The sequence below is a fragment of the Kryptolebias marmoratus genome, linkage group LG12 (genome assembly GCF_001649575.2).
Source record: "Kryptolebias marmoratus isolate JLee-2015 linkage group LG12, ASM164957v2, whole genome shotgun sequence".
NCBI lineage: Eukaryota > Metazoa > Chordata > Actinopteri > Cyprinodontiformes > Rivulidae > Kryptolebias > Kryptolebias marmoratus.
The window spans coordinates 7,934,123-7,934,854 of record NC_051441.1 but is presented as its reverse complement, the minus strand read 5'-3'; the positions used below and the strand labels follow the sequence as shown (position 1 = coordinate 7,934,854).

The 732-nt window shown below is 38.8% G+C and overlaps 1 protein-coding gene across 1 annotated transcript; it reads right to left on the bottom strand.

Annotated features, from left to right (window-relative positions):
* Positions 1–16: 16 nt before the first annotated feature.
* Positions 17–732, bottom strand: LOC119617527 (myosin heavy chain, fast skeletal muscle-like; the record flags this gene model as incomplete). Its single annotated transcript, XM_037978693.1, has 2 exons — positions 517–732; positions 17–292 (listed from the first exon to the last, which is right to left on the bottom strand). Coding segments are annotated over exons 1-2 (492 nt in total), but the record flags the coding sequence as incomplete, so codon positions are not given.

The window sequence follows — 732 nt, the reverse complement described above, 5'->3', positions numbered from 1 at the left end:
TGTAAGTGTAGATATTGTAGTCACACTTGTGCATGTGTCTACTATGAACCTTGTTTTCAGTGGCATGTTTCTCCTTCTCCACTTTGGCCAAAGTGAGCTCTAAGTCATCAATGTCCTTCTTCAGCTCAGAGCATTCATCCTCCAGCTTCCTCTTCTTGGCAGTCAACTCAGCATTGATTTCCTCTTCATCCTCAAGTCTTTCAGTTGTTTCTTTGAGTTTGGCCTCAAGCTGGATCTTGCTCTTGATGAGCCCTTCACACCTTTCCTCAGCATCTGAGAGATTCTCAACTTCCTATGATTTTTATTAAGTAGATAATAATTGATCATTATTACTTGAATGTATAGCTATTCAATATTAAGTAGATGGCATAAGTGATAGTCATGTAATAATAGAACACACACTAAGAATAATAACATTCTCTTTTTGTTTGCCAAAAATATGTTGTAAAATGGGGCTAATTATTAATTATTTAAACATATTGTAGAGAAAAAAATGGGAAGGGTTTGTCTACTTACAGCAGACACTTGGAGCTGCAAGTCATTCTTCTCCTGCAACAGGGAAACCATTTTCTCCTCCAATTCCTTCTTCTTGGCCAGAGCAGTAGCCAGATCTGATTTCATCTTGTCATAGTTCTCCTTCATCTGCTGCAGCTCCTTCTCAGTCTCAGCACTCTTCAGAAGAGGCTTGATCTTGAAGTACAGTTTCAGCCATGGCCAGTTCTTCACATTCAT